General features: G+C 56.8%; 1 protein-coding gene across 2 annotated transcripts in view; it reads left to right on the top strand.

The window, feature by feature from the left end:
* The window catches only part of TMEM175 (transmembrane protein 175), a 33,282-nt gene that overhangs the window by 9,172 nt on the left and 4,084 nt on the right, over nt 1-20,026 (top strand). Inside the window, exons 2-8 of one of the 2 annotated variants that reach the window (XM_073012599.1) lie at nt 6,172-6,355; nt 6,570-6,608; nt 8,873-8,970; nt 13,224-13,275; nt 13,698-13,733; nt 14,582-14,665; nt 15,149-15,313. In XM_073012599.1, the coding sequence (XP_072868700.1) occupies nt 6,203-6,355; nt 6,570-6,608; nt 8,873-8,970; nt 13,224-13,275; nt 13,698-13,733; nt 14,582-14,665; nt 15,149-15,313 (627 nt within the window). In that variant the 5' untranslated portion in view covers nt 6,172-6,202. The remainder of the gene's footprint in view (nt 1-6,171; nt 6,356-6,569; nt 6,609-8,872; nt 8,971-13,223; nt 13,276-13,697; nt 13,734-14,581; nt 14,666-15,148; nt 15,314-20,026) is intronic. The other variant, XM_073012600.1, reaches the window with a different exon arrangement.

The raw sequence follows: 20,026 nt of genomic DNA, 5'->3' as shown, positions 1-20,026 counted from the left end.
TGGGCAGATCACGAGGTCAGGAGTTAGAGACCAGCCTGACCAACATGGTGAAACCCCATCTCTACTAAACATACAAAAATTAGCTGGGCATTATGGCACAGTCACCTGTAATCCCAGCTACTCGGGAGGCTGATGCAGGAGAATCATTTGAACCCAGGAGGCGGAGGTTGCAGTGAGCCAAGATCGTGCCATTGCACTCCAGCCTGGGCAACAAGAGTGAAACTCTGTACTTGCTGCTCAATTTTTCTTTTTTTTCTTGAGACGGAGTCTCACTCTATCACTCAGGCTGGAGTGCAGTGGTGTAATCTTGGCTCACTGCAGCGTCTGCCTCCCTGGTTCAAGCAGTACTCCTGCCTCAAACCTCCCAAGTAGCTGGGATTACAGATGCATACCACCACACCCAGCTAAGTTTTGTATTTTTAGTAGAGGTGGGGTTTCATGCTGGCCAGGCTGGCCTTGAACTCTTGACATCAGGTGATCTGCCCACCTTGGCCTCCCAAAGTACTGGGATTACAGAGGTGAGCCACCATGCCTGGCCTCTGCTCAGTTTTTCTATAAACCTAAAATGGCTTAAAGAAAAAGTCAATTTTGGCCAGGCGTGGTGGCTCATGTCTATAATCCCAGCTACTTGGGAGGCCGAGGCAGGAGAATTGCTTGAGCCCAGCCTGGACCACATAGACCCCACGTTTTTATAAAAAAGTGGGGGGAAAAAAAAATATTTTGTCAAGCTCAATGTCATGAAATGATTTTCTCCAGCATTATCTTGTAAGAGTTTTGTAATTTTAACTCTTACATTTATGTCATTGATCCATTTCAAGTTAATTTTTGTATGTGTATTAGGTTGAGTCCGAATTCATTCATTTGCATGTGGATATTCAGTTGTCCCAACACCATTTGTGAAAAATACTTTTCTTTTCCCATTGAGTGGTCTTGGCATCCTTGTCAAAATCCGTTAACCATAAACGTGGGGGTTTATTTCTGAACTATATTCCATTGGTCTGTGTCTTTATGCTGTCTTGACTGCTGTAACTTTGTACTAAGTTTTGAAATCAGGAAGTGTGAGTGCTCCCAATTTTTTTCTTTTTCAAGATTATTTTGGCCATTATAGGTTCCTTGAATTTTCTGGTTTTTTTTTTTTTTTTTCTTTTTGAGACAGAGTCTCACTCTGTCCCCCAGGATGGAGTACAGTGGTGCGATCTCAGCTCACCGCAACCTTCCCAAATTCAAGCGATTCTCTTGCTTCAGCCTCCTGAGTTGCTGGGACTACAGGCACACACCACCACGTCCAGCTAATTTTTGTATTTTTAGTAGAGATGGGGTTTTGCCATTTTGGCCAGGCTGGTCTCAAACCCTGCTCACCTCAGGTGATCCACCTGCCTCTGCCTCCCAAAATGCTGGGATTACAGGTGTGAGCCACTGCACCCAGCCAAAATTCAGAACTTCTGTTCTCCTAAAGACTGGTAAGAGAGTGAAAAGACAAGCCACAGACTGCAAGAAAATATTTCCAAATTATATATCTTACAGGATTTTTAACTAGAATATAAAGAACTCTCAAAACTCAATGACATCACAAACAACTCAGTAAACGAGCAAAGATTCTAAGACACTTCACTGTGAAAGCTGTACAGATGAAAGTTAGTAGAGAAATTAGTCAGTAGAGACTGACTAGTCTCTAGAGTCAGTAGAGAAATAGCAAATTAAAACCACAATGAGACACCCCTACACAAGTTATTAGAATGACTAAAATAAATTAATTGAATTATTGATTTTTACTGCTATTATTTTTTTTTCCTAGATGGAGTCTTACTCTGTCGCCCAGGCTGGAGTGCAGTGGCACGATCTCAGCTCACTGCAACCTCCACTTTCTGGGATCAAGCAATTCTCCTGCCTCAGCTTCCCAAGTAGCTGGGATTAAAAGCGCCCACCACCATGCCTGGCTATTTTTTTGGTGTGTTTTTAGTAGAGATCAGGTTTCACCATGTTGGCCAGGCTGGTCTCGAACTCCTGACCTTGTGATCTGTGGAGTCTCACTCTGTTGCCCAGGCTGGAGTGCAGTGGCACGATCCCAGCTCACTGCAACCTCCGCCTCCTGGGTTTAAGCAATTCTCCTGCCTCAGCCTCCCGAGTAGCTGAGACTAAAGGCACTCGCCTCCATGCCCAGCTAATTTTTGTATTAGTAGAGATGGGGTTTCACCATGTTGGTCAGGCTGGTCTCAAACTCCTGACCTCAAGTGATCCGCCTGCCTCGGCCTCCCAAAATGCTGGGATTACAGGCGTGATCCACTGCGCCTGGCTAATTTTTGTATTTTTAGTAGAGATGGGGTTTCATCATGGTCAGGCTGATCTCAAACTCCTGACCTCAGGTGATCTGCCCACCTCGGCCTCCCAAAGTGCCGAGATTATAGGCGTGAGCCACCATGCCCAGTGAATTGTTTTTCTAAGCCATGCCAAACCGAGTACCAGAGGAGATGAGCAAGTGCAGGTCTCATGCCCCGCTGGTGGGATGCAGGTGGTGCAGCCGCCTCGGCAGATCATCTGGCGGTTTCTCATGAAGTAAACGTGGCCTTATGATGTGGTCCTGCAAAACTGCTCCAAGGCATTTACCCAAAAGTCATGAAAACATGTTTACACAAACGCCTGTGTGCAAATGTTTATATACAGTGGCTTTATTCATAATTGTGCAAAATGAAACAATACACGTTTTTCAGCTGGTGAGTGGATCCACAAACTGAGGTGTGTCCATGCAGTGAAATTACCACACAGCAACCAAAGAAGTGTGTTACTGATACTCCCAGCACCACAAAGGGGTCTCGAAAGAAGCTAGACTCAAAATCTCTGTAGGGTGCGATTCTGTTTATACAACATTCTAAAAAAGGCAAAATTGGTCAGGCACAGTGGCTCACACCTGTAATCCCAGCATTTGGGGAGGCCAAGGTCGGTGGATCACTTGAGGTCAGGAGTTCGAGACCAGCCTGGGAATCATGGTGCAACCCTGTCTGTACTAAGAATGCAAATATTAGCCATGCGTGGTGGCGGGTGCCTGTAATCCCAGCTGCTTGGGAGGCTGAGGCACAGGAATCGCTCGAACCCAGGAGGTGGAGGTTGCAGCGAGCTGCAATCGTGCCAGTGCACTCCAGCCTGGGCGACAAAGCGAGACTCTGTTTCAAAAAAATTAAATAAATAAATAAATAAATGAAGCAAAATTACAGTAACAGAAAGCAGATCAGTGATTGCAGGGCTTGGGGTTGGGGAAGCTTGAACACAAAGATGCTGTTTGAGGATAGAACAGTTTGCTGGATTGTGGATAGCTGTGGTTACGTGCCTGTGTGCGTTCTAGGTGAGAAATCTCCTGGGCATAGAGCAAAAGCCCCCACCTGCTCCCTGCGCCTCCCTGCCTGGGTCCATGCAGTGCTGCCTGGAAGTTGGCGAACATTGTTCTTATTTGTGGTTTTCATTTCTTACCGTGTATGTGTGTATAATTAAGAAGATAGATGGTTGTTGTATGTGTCCATTGTTTCCATAAATGGTGTAATAGTATGTTTTTGCAACTTGATTTTTTTGTTTTAATATTTTGTTTTATAGTTTTATACTTGTAGGTCTGTTTTAACGTTCTGATAGTTTATGTCATGGTTTGATGATTTCTCCCTTACTAGTCAGAATGTGTTTTAGTTTTATTGTTAAAACACACCAGGCTGGCTCGGTGGCTCTCGCCTGTAATCCAAGCACTTTGGGAGGCTGAGGCAAGGAGATTGCTTGAGCCCAGGAGTTCAAGATCAGCCTGGGCAACATGATGAAACCCCCGTCTCTACGAAAAATACAAAAATTAGCCAGGCGTGGTGGTGCACGCCTGTGGTCCCAGCAACACAGGAGGCTGAGGTGGGAGGATCACTTGAGCCTAGGAGGTCGAGGCTGTAGTGAGCCTTGATTATGCCACTACCCTCCAGCCTGGGCAACAGACTGAGACCCTGTCTCAAAAAGAAAAAAAGAAAAACTACGTGTTGCCTCAGTGCAGACCCTAGGCAGCCTCTCATGGCAGTGAGACTTCCAGGAATGGACCCTTGGAGGACGTGGCACTGCACCTTACTAACCGTTGCTAAACTGTCACTGAAGCACACATGTCCGTTTACATGCCGGCCTCGGTTTCTGTTTCCCCAGGTCCCCGCCTTCTCTGTCTCCTCACTCTCCTCACTCCCCACCGTCCTGCCTCGGTTTCCATTTCCCCAGGTCCCCGCCTTCTCTCTCCCCACTGTTTGTTCCAGCCTCGGTTTCTGTTTTCCCCAGGTCCCCGCCCTCCCCATTGCCTCACTCCTGCCGGCGCCCCCCCCCAACCCCCCATGCCTGGCCTCTCACCATTTCATTTGCACCTCCTGGATCTCCCTGATTGCTGGTGAAGTGGATTGTCTTGTGTGTTTGTTTTGCCTGGCTGGAAACTGCGGTGAGCCTCCTCCGTCCATTCTCTGGGGTGGGTCTTCTTTGTTTTTGTGCATCTCGCCTTGGTGTAAGCAGCACATCCCTTTTCCCAAGGACCCTCTAGCTGACCACGCATCTCAGCCCCCTGATGCCCTTTGCCAAGTAAACAGCACCTCTTCAGAGTAAAACCTGGGGGCCCTGCCTTGTCACCTCCCGCTGGCGCTGAAGGGCTCTCCCCAGCACCCTTCCTGAAGAGGCCTCCTCCCCTTAAATGGTGGAGAGCCAGGCCTGTCCTGCCCCCTGCTGTTCCTCTCCTCCTTCCCGGGTGCCACTCCCTTGGACCACCCCCACATTTCCAAGTAGTACAGAAATTACTTCTGCTGCTAACACTGCTTGATCAGAGGAACCTGTGAAGACTGCATCTCCAGCCTGACTCCTTCCATCCCCAGAGCTCCCCTGCCCTGAGACAGCCTCAGTGCCTCTGCTGTGTCCTGGGAAACCAGCCTGAAGCAAGCACTCACTGTTCCTCAGGAATGTGCTCTGACCCACCTTCTTCACCAGAGGAAGGACCGGGTGGGCTCTCCCTTCTCCGTCACCCCCCACCGCAGCCCCCGATACTCTTAGGAGCTGCTTTCCCACACGCTGTGTGTCTCCTGGGATGCCAGACCTCTGTCACCCCTCTCCCGGGTCATAGCAGCCCTTCTGACTGGTGTCCTTGGCACACTCTGCCCTCTTCCCTGCTCCAGGGGCGCCTCAGGTGGGGCTCAGCCAACATGGAGCCCTCTGGCCCCATCCTCTGTTTGGGGAACTCATCTCAGTGTGCCCAGTCTCCACCTCGGGTGCAGGGTGAAATCCACAGTGCCCGGTTGGCACAAGGCTGCCCAGCACTGTGCACCATGGCGCCTGCAGCCACAACTCAAGTTCTGTCTCCGTGAGGTGCTGGGATCTCTTCTGTCCAGAGCACTCTCCGCCTGGCATCGCGTTCATCTTCCCAGACGCATCTCTGATGTTAAAAATGCCTGGGGAGTGCTGTGCTGGACCACAGCTGTGGCATGTGCCAAGTGTGCGCCCAACCCAGGCTCCCACAGGCGGACTGGAGTGCCTGCCCTGGTGCTAAGTTTGGCTTCGTATGGCTACAGACGAAGGGCCTTGGTTTCCCCAAAGGTCACCAAGGGAGAGTGCAGCCCCTGTAGGAAACAGCCCCAGGCACATGTGCATGGGCACCAAGACCAAGGGAGAGCTCTTGGGAGAGCGCAGCCCCTGTGGGAAACAGACAGTCCCAGGCACGTGTGCACGGCTTGCGTGGAGACCAAGGGAGAGCGCTGCGGAGACCAAGGGAGAGCGCTGCGGAGACCAAGGGAGAGCGCGGCCCCTGTAGGAAACAGCCCCAGGCACGCATGCACGGGCAAGGGCCCTGCAAGGCGCTGTGTTCCTCTTCCACGTTTAGGTCAGCCATGGGGTCGGTGATCTCAGTGCCTTTCCTTGTGTCTCCCGTTCCCTGAGGAGAAACTGAGGCCTGGTTCACCCAGATCAGTGTTCACCAGTAACAGGGCTGGGCATGGCATCTGTTGTTGGCCTCTCAGCCTGGAGGCTGGAAATTTGAGGGGCACCTGGGAGAGGACAGAGTAGCATGGACCCTTCCCCTGCTCAGCAGTGGCCAAGCCCCCCCATACCAGTCCCTGTCCCTGCACCAGGGCTGAGGCTGCATGGCCGATCCCCAGGAGCACCCACAGGCACACTCAGACCTGCCTTTCCTCCCAGGCTCCTGTGACCGCCAGGCAGCGTCTCCACCATGTCCCAGCCCCAGACCCCAGAGCAGGCACTGGACATGCTGGGGGACTGCCCACGGGGCAGAAGAGACGAGGACGCTGGGGAGGGGATCCAGTGCTCCCAACGCATGCTCAACTTCAGTGACGCCCTGCTGTCCATCATCGCCACCGTCATGGTCTGTATGGGGCCCCTGCTCAGGCCTGCCCCACCCCAAGCCCCTCGAGGCACTGCCCAGCCCACCTCAGACCTGTCCAGGTCTTGCCAGCAGCCTTGGGTCCCCCATCTCCTCGGGCAGCTTGGGGGGCCCAGCGCTGCCTTGGAGTCCCCAGTACCGCCACACCCAGCCCAACCAGCGTCTCTCGCTTCCTTCTGTCTCTCTGCCTCCTCAGATCCTGCCTGTGACCCACACGGAGATCTCCCCGGAACAGGTAACAGGGCAGGCTGTGCTCTGCGTGGTGTGGCCCTGAGAAGACCCAGGGTCCCTGAGGCCCGACCTGGCACAAGGAGCTGACCCTGCACCCCTCGAAGCTTCTGAGGCTTAGGAGGCAGAGGCGGGAGGCAGGGGCCTCCTTAAAAAGGGAGGGGGTCAGCAAGTCCTGCTCAGCCCGTGCCCACCCCGGCAGAGGTCCTGGCTTCCTGGGAGGGCAGGAGACTGGGCTCCTGGGGCTCTGTTTCTGAGCTCAGTGGACAAAGGCAGCGCCCTGGAAGTGAGCCAGAGGATAGGTTGGAAGAGGAAGGTTCCGGGCTGCCCCAGCAGGCCCCTTACGTAGCTGCTATGAGTAAACAGGGCCGATGTCCCGCCTCAGCAGGGACACTCCCACCCTGGCTGCTCCTGCAGGCCTGGAGGTGAGCAGGAAGGGTTTACAAGCAGAGTTTCCGCTTACAGCTGCCTGGACTGTTTCTGAGCTAAAGAGCAACACAGCATCTTAGAAGGGGAATGACTGGAGGGCATCTGGGGCGCACACCTGCCTGGCTCGGTGTCCTCATGACAGGCTCGTGCGGCCCAAGCCTCATGGGTGCGCGAGGCACAGCAGTGACCACGTAGCCCTTCCTGGGCCAGTACTGAGGTTGGGGCTCCAGTCCTGACTCGTGAGCTGAGCCTGGGGAACGCTAGGAAGTCATGGGAGCTGCTCAGAGTTCGGCTTTCTTAGCCATGTGAAGGGGATGACGAGACTCTTCATAGGGTTTTCACGAGAAGTAGAAACGCAGGTGGAGCCTGGCCCAGTCTGCAGGCACCAGCAGACAGCAAGCAGCACAGGCACTGGGACCCTGGGGCCGCTCCTGCCCTCCCTAGGGGGCAGCGGCTCAGAAAAGCTGTGTCCCCACCAAGGCCCATGGGGTGGGCTTGGCCAAATGCAGTCGTGAGGTACTGGCCTTGGCTGCCCCTTTCAGAATGGGGTTGCTGAGGTACAGCCATACCCACTTGTGATGCCCATGCCCGAGGGCACATGACAGTGAAGGGCCCAGGTGGTTGAAAATAAACACCCATGAGCCTGAACCTGCCCTGACCTCTCTGCAGCCAGGGCACCTTTCTGGGACTGTGACGTTTACTGCCCTATCTTTCCTCTGTCGTCCTAACCGGATCACAGGGAGGGTCTGAGCCTCAGAAAGTCCTGGAGAGTCAAAAGCTCATTCAGAGAACACATTTATGGGATGAGGGAAAGGCCTGACATGTGTCCCGGGGAAGGTGCTAGAAAAGCAGACACCTCCCTCCTTGTGAGGAGACGGGAGCTCCTAGGGCTGTGCTCACTCTGATGAAAAATAAAAGACAGTTGTAACTTTGAAAACCCATGATTCGAAAAGCTAGATGGAACTCAATAAAGAAGTGGCTGAAATACCAAGTTACTGACCCAGAGACCTGCCTGCAAGTGAAGAGCCAAGGGAAACAGTAAAGCGCTGTGTGTTCTGTTTGGAGCATTCGTGGGGAGAGCATGAAAACCTTGTCAGGGCTGGAGGGTGAGGGCCTTGTGTCGAGCGCGGCGCAGCCCCCAGTGCCTCCATGCTGACCACAGCTCCCAGGACGGGCCACCTGTGGGATCCCTTGCAGTTTCCAGAGACCCTTTCCCGTGGCTGCTTTGGAATTGCTACCTAGGCAGTGCCAGGTGTGACCCTTCTGTGCTGTCAACCTGTGTGTCCCTCCGAAGTCCACACGCCAGACACCACACAGGGATGACGTTGTGGGGCAGAGCCTTTTGGAGGTGACCCGGTTATGATGGCAGAGCCTCATGGATGACATTTGTGACCTGGTGCTTTTGCCCTCCTGTCCCTTCCCACATGCAGACACCCAGAGGGCACCATCCCCATGGCGGGGTCCTCAGCAGACACCGAGCCCCTTAAGAGCTGACCCCCCAGTGGGAACACAGCCCATAGAACTCTCTGGAGTGCACCTGTGGGTGTGGGCGTGGATCAGTGCCCTGGAGAAGGGGTGGGAGCTGGGGGGGATGGGGTCTGCAGGCGCCAGGGGAGACAGACCAGCTGGAGACGGAGGCTGGACCCAGAACAGGGCACCCAGGGTCTGCTGGGGAGGCCAGGACCTTCCAAGGTGCCTCACACGGCCCACCTGAGGGTCTCGCCCTGCCCTGGGCCAAGGCCAGCCCCCCTGCTCCCCCCCCCCCCGCATGGTGCTGTCTCGATGGCCATTCAGGGACACTCATGTCACCTGGGCTCTGACAGCAGTGCTCTTGTATTCCAGCAGTTCGACAGAAGTGTACAGAGGCTTCTGGCAACACGGATCGCAGTCTACCTGATGACCTTCCTCATCGTGACGGTGGCCTGGGCGGCACACACAAGGTGGGAGCTTCCAGCGGGTCCACGGCTGCTCTCAGGGTTCCCGTACCCTGCACCACATCATGCACGAGTCCCCAGGGGTGGGGGACAGCAGGTTGCCCCTCCCACCCTCATGCGCGTGGGGATGGCGTTACTTACCCTAGCCCCAGGGCCTGGGACAGTGCGGACGGTGCAGTAGGTGGAGGTGTGGATGGTGCAGACCGTGCAGTAGGCATAGGTGTAGATGGTGTGGACGGTGCAGTAGGCGGAGGTGTGGATGATGCAGATGGTGCAGTAGGCGGAGGTGCGGATGGTGCAGACGGTGCAGTAGGTCGGGGGGCGGACGGTGCGGTAGGCGGAGGTGCGGACGGTGCCGTAGGCGGACGTGCGGACGGTGCGGTAGGCGGAGGTGCCGACGGTGCGGTAGGCGGAGGTGCCGACGGTGCGGTAGGCGGAGGTGTGGATGGTGCCGTAGGAGGAGATGTGGATGGTGGAGAAGGTGTAAGCAGAGGTGCGGACGGTGCAGTAGGCGGAGGTGCGGACGGTGCGGTAGGCGGAGGTGCGGACGGTGCGGTAGGCGGAGGTATGGATGGTGCCGTAGGCAGAGGTGTGGATGGTGGAGAAGGTGTAAGCAGAGGTGCGGACGGTGCGGTAGGCGGAGGGGCAGACGGTGCGGTAGGCGGAGGTGCGGACGGTGCGGTAGGCGGAGGTGCGGACGGTGCGGTAGGCGGAGGTGCGGACGGTGCGGTAGGCGGAGGTGCGGACGGTGCGGTAGGAGGAGGTGCGGATGGTGCCGTAGGAGAAGGTGTGGATGGTGGAGAAGGTGTAAGCAGAGGTGTGGGTGGTGCAGTAGGCAGAGGTGTGGACGGTACGGTAGGCGGAGGTGCGGACGGTGCGGTAGGAGGAGGTGTGGATGGTGGAGATGGTGTAGGCGGAGGTGTGGACGGTGCAATAGGTGGAAGTGCAGCTGGTGCGGTATGCGGACGGTGCGGTAGGCAGAGGTGCGGCTGTTGGAGACAGTGTAGGCAGAGTTGTGGATGGTGCAGTAGGCGGAAGTGTGGACGGTGCAGTAGGCGGAGGTGTGAACAGTTCAGTAGGTGGAGGTGTGGATGGTTCACTCAGTGCTGCCACTGCTTCTTGGCCACACAGACACTCAGTGCTGCCACTGCTTCTTGGCCACACGGGACCTTCCTGCTGCCTGCGAGAGCTGCCTCAAGACCAGGCTGCAGCCGGGCAGGAGAGAGGCAGGAGAGGCACATATGATGTGCCCCATTAACACTGGCTGGGGCGGTACACAGCCCTGTCCTCCTGGTTCTGTGCCCTGGGGACTCACCGCACTGCCTTCTCCCTGGCAAGGAGGCTGTGTCTGCGGGACATGTGCTCCAGGGCTGGAGCGTCACCTTCCAGAGGAAAAGGTTCCTTAAGATCCAAGGAGAGGCCAGGCAAGGTGGCTCACGCCTATAATCCCAGCACTTTAGGAGGCCAAGGAGGGTGGATCACCTGAGGTCAGGAGTTTGAGTCCAGCCTGGCCAACATGGTGACACCCCGTCTGTATGAAAAATACAAAAATTATCCGGGTGTGGTGGCACCTGCCTATAATCCCAGCTACTAAGGAGGCAGAGGCAGGAGAATTGCTCGAACCCAGAAGGTGGAGGCTGCAGAGTGGAGATCGCACCACTGCACTCCAGCCTAGGTGACAGAGCGAGACTCTATCTCAGAAGAAAAAAAAAAAGGGATCCAAGGAGAGCAGGGCCCAGTGCTGTGGGGGCCCCTGACCACCTGCCCCAGGCAGAGAGGAGCAGGAGGACACCAGAGGTGGAGCTGGGGCTGCAGGGCGACGGGTGCATGGGCGCCTGCCTTGAAAGCATGGCTGAACGTTTTACATGACAGACTTGCTTTCAGCAAGGTGACTGTCTCTGGTGGTGACAGATGGTCCTCTTACTTAGGGGAGGGCTTTCTCTTCAGCTCCTTGCTCATAGAGCGCCTGGGAGACCCAGAGCCTGACTGTGCCAGGCTCCCCATCAGCTCAGCGGTGTGAACCCTGCCTGCCCTCGTCCACCCGAGGCCACACCCACTGTGGAATCCATGGGCAGGGCAGGGCGGAGGACCCCCGGAGGCCTGGGGGGGATGCTTCACAGATCTGCTCTGTGCATCTGCTAGGGTCACGTAGGCCTGTGTGCAGCGTCCCGACGCTCAGCAGTCACCAGTGCTGCTGTCTCCAGGGAAATGGGGTCCTTTCCTTTCTACTTTTTAGTGAAATGTGCAGCCCCAGAGTGAGCCCCTGTGTCCAGTAGCCTGAGGCCACCCTTGGGCCCCTGATGGGGTCACAGAGCCCTGGGTTGGGGGACTTCGGCTCAGTCAGGCCCAGCCCAGAAAGAGGCCCTAACTTCAGAGTGGATGAGGCATGGAGGTGCGCCTTTCCTGCTTCAGGAGTGGGACCGTGTGGGCTGTGCTCATTTACCTGGTGACAGACAGTGGTCCATGTTTATTCTGTTTCTTACTGCGTGGGTGTTCCGTAGGCGTTTCCACAGGTGTAGTGTATGCAATCCCTGAATAAGCATGGAATCCCTGAATGGAAAAACGGGGTTTCCTTTTTTCAGAATGGTTTTTGGTCATGAGGTCTGAGGGTCCCATTCCTCGGGAGGAGGAGCTCTACCTCCACAGAGGGTGTTTCCTGTGCCTGGGAACAGGCAGCTCACAACCCCTTGAGGACGCCTCTCCCATGGAGCCCCAGAGGCCTCCCCTGACAACTGAGCACCTGAAGATCCTGAAAGAGCTACTGTGGCCGGGCGCGGTGGCTCAAGCCTGTAATCCCAGCACTTTGGGAGGCCGAGACGGGCGGATCACGAGGTCAGGAGATCGAGACCATCCTGGCTAACACGGTGAAACCCCGTCTCTACTAAAAATACAAAAAACTAGCCGGGCAAGGTGGCGGGCGCCTGTAGTCCCAGCTACTCCGGAGGCTGAGGCAGGAGAATGGCATAAACCCGGGAGGCGGAGCTTGCAGTGAGCTGAGATCCAGCCACTGCAGTCCAGCCCAGGCTACAGAGCAAGACTCCGTCTCAAAAAAGAAAAAAAAAAAAAAAGAGCTACTGTGTCCCCAGCCCCTCGCCTGCACAATGCAGAGGCAGCAGGCACAGCCCACAAGCTCCGCGGTGGCGGGAGCGGGGTGGGGGGCAGGGGGACTGCTCCCAAGGTAATGCTGAGAAAGCCACCAAAGCTACCAGGGCACGCAGTGCTCTCTAACACCAACTGTTGAGAGCAGGCTGTGAATCAGGAGGAAGTGGCGGAGATCGCCTGGACGGGGGCAGGGTGGGAATCAGGAGGAAGTGGCGATCGCCTGCACGGTAGCAGGGTGTGAATCAGGAAGAAGCGGCGGAGATCGCCTGTACAGGGGCAGGGTGTAAATCAGGAAGAAGCGGTGAAGATCGCCTGTACAGGGGCAGGGTATGAATCAGGAGGAAGTGGTGAAGATCACCTGTACAGGGGCAGGGTGTGAATCAGGAGGAAGTGGTGGGGAAATCACCTGCACGGCAGCAGGGTGTGAATCAGGAGGAAGCGGCGGATATCGCCTGGACGGGAGCAGGGTGTGAATCAGGAGGAAGCAGTGGATATCGCCTGGACGGGGGCAGGGTGTGAATCAGGAGGAAGCGGTGGATATCGCCTGGACGGGGGCAGGGTGTGAATCAGGAGGAAGCGGTGAAGATCGCCTGGACGGGGGCAGGGTGTGAATCAGGAGGAAGCGGTGAAGATCGCCTGGACGGGGGCAGGGTGTGAATCAGGAGGAAGCGGTGGAGATCGCCTGGACGGGGGCAGGGTGTGAATCAGGAGGAAGCGGTGGAGATCGCCTGGACGGGGGCAGGGTGTGAATCAGGAGGAAGCGGTGGAGATCGCCTGGACGGGGGCAGGGTGTGAATCAGGAGGAAGTGGTGGAGATCGTGTGGACGGGGGCAGGATGTGAATCAGGAGGAAGTGGCGATCGCCTGGACGGGGCAGGGTGTGAATCAGGAGGAAGTGGTGGAGATCGTGTGGATGGGGGCAGGATGTGAATCAGGAGGAAGTGGCGATCGCCTGGACGGGGCAGGGTGCTTTCTAGGGAACTTCATTTCCTTCTTCGTGTTTTCCAAACTCTGTACACTAGGTAGTAGCTTATGTTTGGTTAAAGTGACATCTCTTAATGATGTTTTAACCAGAAGATGCTGGAGAGAGTGTGTGTGCACTTAATGGTACTGGAACCGCATTTTACTGTCTTTTTGTCTTTTTCTTAAATGGTTTAGGTTGTTCCAAGTTGTTGGGAAAACAGACGACACACTTGCCCTGCTCAACCTGGTGAGTATTTTCCTGTCCTTTTCTGGGGAGTGACTTTGGTTTGTAATCTGGCCCTCAGGGAAGAATGGAAGGAAGCAGCCGGCCTCTCTCGTGACCTCCAGGCCGCCTCGAAGCCTGGAATCTGCCCACACCTGGGAGCTCCTCGAATGATCTTTCCCTCCCCATGGGTCGCCAGCCTGTATCTCCTCCCAGACAGAGCCAGGGTGTGGGGGACCAGGGGGCACTGGGCTGGGCACAGGTGTGGGGGACAGAGGATGAGTGCCCCCATCTGGCCCTGCAGGGTCTGGGAGCTGGACTCATACTCGCTGGCCCACCCTTCTTGGGGAGGGCGCAGGCCTGCGCCTTCCTGGAGTGGGCTGTGTCCATCCCCCTGCCCTCCTCCCCAGGCCACATCATGGCCATGATGCCCTCCCTCCCTCCAGGCCTGCATGATGACCATCACCTTCCTGCCTTACACGGTGAGCACCGCCAGGCCCCTGACACCCTGAGGCTTTCCTGGGCACCACTGGATTTGACCTGTCCTCAAAAGCAGACCAGCTGGATGACTCAGGGCCCAGGCCACACAGTTGCAGAGAAGAGAGAAGGTTCTGGGGAGAGCAAATTCTGGGGCGAGAACATTCTGGGGAGAGAAGGTTCTGGGGAGAGCCAGCTGTTGGGCTGCTGGGGGCTTCTTTCAGGCTGGAGGGGAGGGGAGGCAGTGGCCCTGATGAGGGACTCACTGGCGCTCCCAGCTCCCACCTGGCCCTGAGTCCACAGCCGCCTGCCCATCTCAGGCCTGTCCCTGGCATGCAGCCCCTACAGCCTCTGGCCACCCACCCTGTACTGCTCAGGCTGTGAAGGTGCCTCCAAATTCTGGCAGTGGCCGCTGGTCCGAGCGTGCGGGGCTGCGTGGCCGCTGCCGTGCGGGGCTGCGTGGCCGCTGGTCCGAGCGTGCGGGGCTGCGTGGCCGCTGGTCCGAGCGTGCGGGGCTGCGTGGCCGCTGGTCCGAGTGTGCGGGGCTGTGTGGCCGCTGGTCCGAGTGTGCGGGGCTGCGTGCCACAAGGAACTGGGGTTTGCGGAATTCTATATGAATCGGATGACATTTTGGCTTTAAAGGCCTGAGGCATTTGGTGGAGTTGGTTGGGGTGGGGGCAGTTTGGACACATCTCCCCCAGCACCCAGCTGGCCGCATCCTGTGATGGCCCCGTCGCATCTCCCGTGGAGTGGGGAGGCTCACCATGGCCCAGTTCCAGGCCCTGGGGCCCTGGAGCCTGGTAACCTAGGATTTGTTGGGGGGGGGGGGTTGGTTTTGTTTTTATTTTAACAGTTTTCCTTAATGGTGACCTTCCCTGATGTGCCCCTGGGCATCTTCTTGTTCTGTGTGTGTGTGATCACCATCGGGGTCGTGCAGGTAGGGGGCCTGGGGGGCCTGCACTGTCTGTGTGTGTGTGTGTGTGTGTGTGTGTGTGTATGTGTGTGTGAGATCGCCATCAGGGTCGTGCAGGTAGGGGTCAGGGGGGCCTGTGCTGTGTGTGTGTGTGTGTGTGTGTGTGTGTGATCGATCGCTGTTGGGTCACACAAGTAGGGTGCCCGGGGCCACCTAGACGCATACGATGTGGCATGCCCAGAGCTCCCCTGCTTTCTGACCAGAGACTGGGAAGAGTGGGCCCTGAGACCCCCCACATGCGGCCCCAGGAGCCAGCAGGGGCTCCTGTTCTCACTCCACCTCAGCCCCTGTGCCCGAAGTGTCCCGGGTACAAGCCCACCTCTACCGGCCAGGTCCTCCCCCACCCCGAGACCCCTGCATGTGTGCGTGCTGTGCAGCCCAGGGGTTGACTGGTGTGGGGGCCCTCTGCTTTCGGGGCCAGCATCCTGCAGCTTGCTTTTTCCACAGGCACTGATTGTGGGGTACGCATTTCACTTCCCGCACCTGCTGAGCCCACAGATCCAGTGCTCCGCCCACAGGGCTCAGTACCGACAACACGTCCTGGGCATCGTCCTCCAAGGCCCAGCCCTGTGCTTTGCAGCGGCCATCTTCTCCCTCTTCTTTGTCCCCTTGGTGAGTGCTGGGACAGCCCCCTGGGGCCCGGGCAGGAACGGGGGCCACCGTAGGAGCGATGTCCCCACTGAGCAACAAACATGCGGGTGGGGGCAGAGCCGTAGGCAGGCAGGGGTCCCTCCAAGGGTCTTGTGTGTGAGGCCCAGGGCTGCAGTGAGTGGCACCAGGGAGGGAGTCCTGCTCCATCTGAGGCCCCGAGACCCAGCCTGTCAAGGACAGAGACGGATACTCATCAAAGGAAGGGGCAGCTGAGTGTCCTCAGTGAAGCTTCACAACGACGATGACGAGAAACAGAGACACCCGGAGTCCGGGGATGTCCTCATTTTCTTGTTTTATTTTCTATTTATTGAGGCAAGATCTCGCTTTGTCACCCAGGCTGGAGGGCAGTGGTGTGACCTTAGCTCATCGCGGCCTCAACCTTCCGGGCTCAAGCGATTCTCTCACCTCAGCCTCCCAGGTAGCTGGGACTACAGGTGTGCACCAGCACACCTGGATAATTTTGGTATTTTTGGTGGAGACAGGGTCTTGCTATGTTGCCCAGGTTAATCTGGAATGCCTGGACTGAAGTGATCCTCCCACCTTAGCCTCCCAAAGTGTTGGATTACAGTGTGAGCCACCATGCTGGCCTTTATTTTCTTTTTTTCTTTTTTTTCTTGAGACGGAGTTTTGCTCCCAGGCTGGAGCGCAGTGGTGCGATCTCGGCTCATTGCAACCTTCGCCTCCCAGGTTCAAGTCATTCTCCTGCCTCAGCCTCCTGAGTAGCTGGGATTACAGGCGCCCGCCACCACACCCGGCTAAGTTTTGTATTTTTAGTAGACACAGGGTTTCACCATGTTGGCCAGGCTGGTTTCGAACTCCTGACCTTGTGATCCACCTGCCTCGGCCTCCCAGGCATCCTCCTTGGGATTACAGGCATGAGCCAGTGTGCCCAGCCTATTTTCTTTTGGATAAGGAATCTATACAAAACTGTGTCAAGACAGTAAACACCTAACAGTGTTTGGAGGAGGAGCCCCTGAGGATAAGACTAGCATCTGCTCATGGAGATGTCAGCTGTTGGTACTTGGAGAATGTGAGCCACCAGGGAGAAGGCAACGAAAGGAAGTTCCAGAACCCAGAATGGAGCCTGGGAAAGTAGAGAAAACAGCGCTGAGAACCCAGCTGTTGGCAGCAGGAGCCAGGTCTGTGGGGCCAGTGCATCTGGGCAGCAGTGCGGGGGCAGGGCCGGCAGAGAGCAGGGCCTCCTAGCAGCCCTCACTCAGGTAAAAGACAACTGGGAGCCTCTTAGCTCAAAGACTGAGGTCTGCTCACTTGGGTTTTTTAAGCCAATGGCTGATTTTAATAGGATAAGACCATCATTCTAGTAATGCCACCATCATCCAGGAACAGAGAGAAAACTCTAAAAGGCAGCCGTTTCAGAGTTGCTTTCAGTAGCAGCTTTTATTTGTGACAGCTGGACCAGCTTGAGCACCTTTGAAGTAAATTGAATTTTTAAACTCAAAGCATCATAAGAATTGTGGAGAAATGAATGGTTGTTATTTTAAATGTTTAGTAAATATTTCAGAAGAATCCCAAGTTTAAAACAAACGGCAGCCAGATGGCAGTGACGCACCTATAGTCCCAGCTACTTGGGAGGCTGACGCAGGGGGACCGCGGGCACCGGGGAGTTCTGGCTGTAGTTCTCGGCTATGCCAGTCGGATGTCCACACTAAGTTTGGCACCAGTATGGTGATTCTGGGAGCAGAGAACCACTAGGTTGCACAAGGAGTGTGGAGCCAGCCCAGGGTGGAAGTGGAGCAGGTCGAAACTCCCGTACTGATCAATAGAGGGATTGTGCCTGCAAATAGCCACCGTACTCCAGCCTGGGCAACACAGCAAAGACCCGGTCTCTAAAGAAACAAAATAACAGATGTCCAGTGAGGGCCTGGTGCTGCTGCCTCACTCACTAGAGGCCTGGGCAGGCCGTCTCCTTCACCCAGAGGGGCTCGAGCTGGGGAGCTGAGCAGGGCTGGCTCCAGAGTGTCGGAGGCCCACAGGCCGGGCATAGCTAAGCCCAGCGGGAGCACCAGGCCAGAATTGGGGGGTGGCCTCGGGAGCACCGGGCCAGAATTGGGGGGTGGCCTGTGAGTCCCAGGGGCTGTGGCTGCTGCACTGCTTGGCTCTTAGACTGGATGCGTTTGATGCTTGTGAAATAGGGAGGAGGAGATGTCAGGGAGATGTGGGGGTCGGCGTATGGGGCAGGCTGGAGGCCAGGGACTTCCTCAGGGAGGGTGGGCCACCCACAGGCACCGGCAGGAGAGGCGGGCGTCCTCAACTGCAGCCTCTGTGAGGTCAGAGCAGGGGCAGGGGCTCTGGGCAGAAGGCAGGTGGGCTGAGCCCTGGGCAGAGGCAGGCGGGTGGGTGGCCAGCACAGTGGGCAAGGGTAAGGGGCAGCAGGTCTGGGGCAGTCCTGGTTTCAGAGGTGGGACAGCCGCTTCTGGTAGTGGCCGAGTGACAGGAGACAGGCAGGCTGAGGAGATCAGGACCCAGGCTAGGGGATAGCCATCATGTGGAGGACACAGCCAAGGCACAGCACCCATGGCTGGGATTGGGCAGGGCGGCCACACCTGCCACAGGGCCCAGACGTGGGCCTGGAGGGGCTGAGGGCAGGCGAGTGGCCAGCAAGCCTGAGGGCCTGAGGCTGACCTGGGGCCAGGCCTGGAGGTAAGAAGCACAGGACAGCCCGGCCCAGCTGCCCACGAACAGGTGCGGTGTTGGGGAGGGTGAGCAGCCTGCGGTGACCGTGCCCTCACCTCCCGCAGCTGGCCCAGGGAAGCCTGGATGGGAGGCGAAAGGGAAACCAGCAGACTCTAGGAAGGAGGGTTCCAGGGGTGGGGCTGGGAGGCCCAAGCTGTCAGCAGTTCCAGGACTCCAGAGGGAGGGACCAGGCCACAGCAGCCACCTTGCTCTCTGTGGCACTGGCAGGGCAACGGTCCATCCTCAGCCTTCGGTGCCGCATCCCAGCTTCATCCTCCACAGCTGCAGGGTCTTCGCGAGGCCCCTCTGCATCTGCTCCTCCATCTCTGCTGGTCCCTCTGCTCGGCCCCCGCACCTTGGGGCTTTCACCCCACACTGGCCTCCTTCTGTCCACACTGTCAGGCCTCCCTGGCTGCAGCCCTGCAGCCCTCCACCCTTACATGTCATTGGGACAGACCCGCAGGTGTCCTTGTGCACCCCCCCAGCCTCCACTCAGACGCTGGGCTCTGTTCTCCAGGCCCAGCCTCTCACTGCCATGGGCCATGCCGTCCCCACCTCCCCTGGATGACCTTGGCCACTGAGCCCTCCTGTTGTAGCACATACCACATGGGTCCTGGGCTCTGCCCTGGGCCTCTGACATTCGTGCCCTGCATCCTGTAGCAGCAGCTGCCTCCACCTTCCCTCCCGCACTCTGCATGGTCCCCATCCCCAGGCCCTCCCTGACCCTACACTGCAAGTCCCCAGACCCCCCTGCCTACCCCCAACATGGGCTACCTCCTCCCTAGTTTCTTTCCCTGCTTTTCCACAGCACTTCCCCCGACCTGCTGACCCCAGGGTGCTGGCTGCCTCCTGCTAGGACGTCCTGCTCACTCCCACCTGGCACCTGGAGGCACTTCCCTCATCGTGTGTTGGGTACTTGAAGCCTGCAAACTGGATCATGAATGTGTCTGGAATTGGCCTTGATGTCTGTGTTGTTCTCACCCTTGTGGTGAACTGGAGGGGTCCATCTTGCCAACTGGGGCCATGTGATGGGGAGGGCGGACAGCATGGCCCAGGCCAGGAGCTGCCTGCGAGGAGTTGTGGAAGTGCCACGCCCAGGGTGGGAGTAAGGCCTGGGGCTGTCACGCGTGTGTTGGCTGCACTAGCCTGAGCACTTCCGCAGGGCTGAGTGCAAAGACACAGGCCTCTCAGGACCAGGACACTCACATGGTCTGGTCCTCTGTGCTCCCTTTTTAAATTACATTTGGTAAAATACACACATTTACCATCCTAACCATACGAAGTGCTCACTTGAGGGGCACGGAGTGCATTCGCATTGTATGCAGGCACCCCTTCTCTCCTGTTCTGAACCTGTCATCACCTGCAGTGCAAAGCCAGCACCCAGGAGCCGTTGCTCCCCATTCCGCATCCCCTGCCCCACCCTAGTCCCTGGGAGCCAGATGCACTTTCTGTGTCCGTGAACTTGTGTGTTCTCGATTCTTCGTATGCAGAGACTCACACAGTGTGCGGCCTTTTTGTGTCTGGCTTCTTAAACTTAACATACTGTTGTCAAGATTCACCCATGTTGTCACCCGTGTCAGAACCGCGTTCCTTCTCTGTGGCCCAAAAATAGTCCATTGTGAGTCTCGTGCCACGTCATGTGGGCCCACTCATCCGTGGACGGGGATCTGGGCAAGTGCACCTCCAGCTGTTGTGAGTGATGCTGCTGTGACCATTGCGGGACACGTGTAGCTGCTGTGACACCGCTGTGAGCACTGTCGTGAGTGGTGCCGCTGTGCGCATTGTCATGAGTGGTGCCACTGTGGGCACTGATGGAGTGATGCCTCTTTGAGTTGGACACGTGTCTCTTCAGATCTGTCTTCTCAGGCTGTTGGTGCGTGTGCCCAGCAGCGAGTTTCTGGGTCATTTGGTGATTCTCTGTTTAGTTTTTTAAGTTTAATTTTTTGAGGAACCACCAAAGGAACCACCAAACAAAATGCA

This window comes from Chlorocebus sabaeus, chromosome 27 (genome assembly GCF_047675955.1).
Source record: "Chlorocebus sabaeus isolate Y175 chromosome 27, mChlSab1.0.hap1, whole genome shotgun sequence".
Lineage (NCBI taxonomy): Eukaryota > Metazoa > Chordata > Mammalia > Primates > Cercopithecidae > Chlorocebus > Chlorocebus sabaeus.
This window is presented reverse-complemented; position numbering and strand designations above follow the sequence as displayed.